Source organism: Aplysia californica, unplaced genomic scaffold, assembly GCF_000002075.1.
Source record: "Aplysia californica isolate F4 #8 unplaced genomic scaffold, AplCal3.0 scaffold00894, whole genome shotgun sequence".
In the NCBI taxonomy this organism is placed as follows: domain Eukaryota; kingdom Metazoa; phylum Mollusca; class Gastropoda; order Aplysiida; family Aplysiidae; genus Aplysia; species Aplysia californica.
This window is the reverse complement of record NW_004798164.1, coordinates 192,920-194,022: the sequence shown is the minus strand read 5'-3', so window position 1 is coordinate 194,022 and position 1,103 is coordinate 192,920. Positions and strand designations below refer to the sequence as shown.

General features: G+C 41.2%; 1 protein-coding gene across 1 annotated transcript in view; it reads right to left on the bottom strand.

Moving 5' to 3' along the window:
* Positions 1-1,103, bottom strand: part of LOC101854908 — a gene marked incomplete in the record, with an annotated part of 92,697 nt that overhangs the window by 18,059 nt on the left and 73,535 nt on the right. Inside the window, 1 exon segment of the mRNA XM_013089202.2 lies at positions 50-163. Coding sequence (XP_012944656.1) covers positions 50-163 — 114 coding nt within the window.

Genomic DNA, 1,103 nt, shown 5'->3' with positions numbered 1-1,103 from the left:
ACACACACACACACACACACACATACATACACACACAAACCCGTCCCACCTGGGCTGTCCTTGCAAGACTCTCGTTGGACTGTGTGGGTCCTCCTCGCTGTTTGGTGACGTCACTGGTGTTGACCAAATGCACGGCTCTGTTGTCGAATTCGCCGGACAAGTTCTGGTCGAAGCGTGAATGGGAAAGAACGGTTATGCACGTACGCGTTCTTATTACAAGAAAGAATCTTTGTAGAAGACTAGGTGGGAGGGGAGAGAGAGAGAGAGAGAGAGAGAGAGAGTTAGACAGACAGACAGACAGACAGACAGACAGACAGACAGACAGACAGAGGGGAAAAAAGAAAAAAAAGAATGAGACAGACAGACAGACAGACAGACAGACAGACAGACAGACAGACAGACAGACAGACAGACAGACAGACAAGCAAACAGACAGACTAAAAAACAGATAGAGAGAAGAGAAAAGGGGAGCAAAATTAAAAACACTTAGACGGAGGCGGGGGAAGACAGACAGAAACAGACAAACGAACAAAGACAAAGAGGAGGAGGTAGAGGGGAAAGAGAGAAAAAAGACAGAATGAAACAAACAAACAAGCAAACGAACAAACAAACAAACACAGAAGGGCGTAGGCACATACCCTTTGCTACTCTTCATCAACTAATCGCCCTTCCCTCACAAACCTCTATACAAATTGAGGTTTTATCACGTTTGGGGCTGCTGTATGTCCAAACGGAAATCACAGAGTGTTTCGATATTATTTTCGTTTAATCAGCTTTATTGTACTTATCTTTCATTTTTTTTCTTTCTTGTAGATTACCTGGATTTAATTCTTTTCTATTTCCTTCTTTAATTACCGGTCTCTCTTCTTTATTTTCCTTTTTTTTCAATAGCCTACGATTTTTTCTCTTTTTTGTTTTTTCTTCCTTCCTTGTTTTTCTCTTTTGTATCAGGTTCTTTCGTGTCTTTCTTTCTTTCTTTCTTCTTAAATTGATTTTCGTTTCTTTTGCTTTTTTCCTCTCCCTTTTCTTTTACACATTTACTAGCTCGTCTGTTGCAAACATTCTTTCTTCTGCACGCTCTCTCTCTCTCTCTCTCTCTCTCT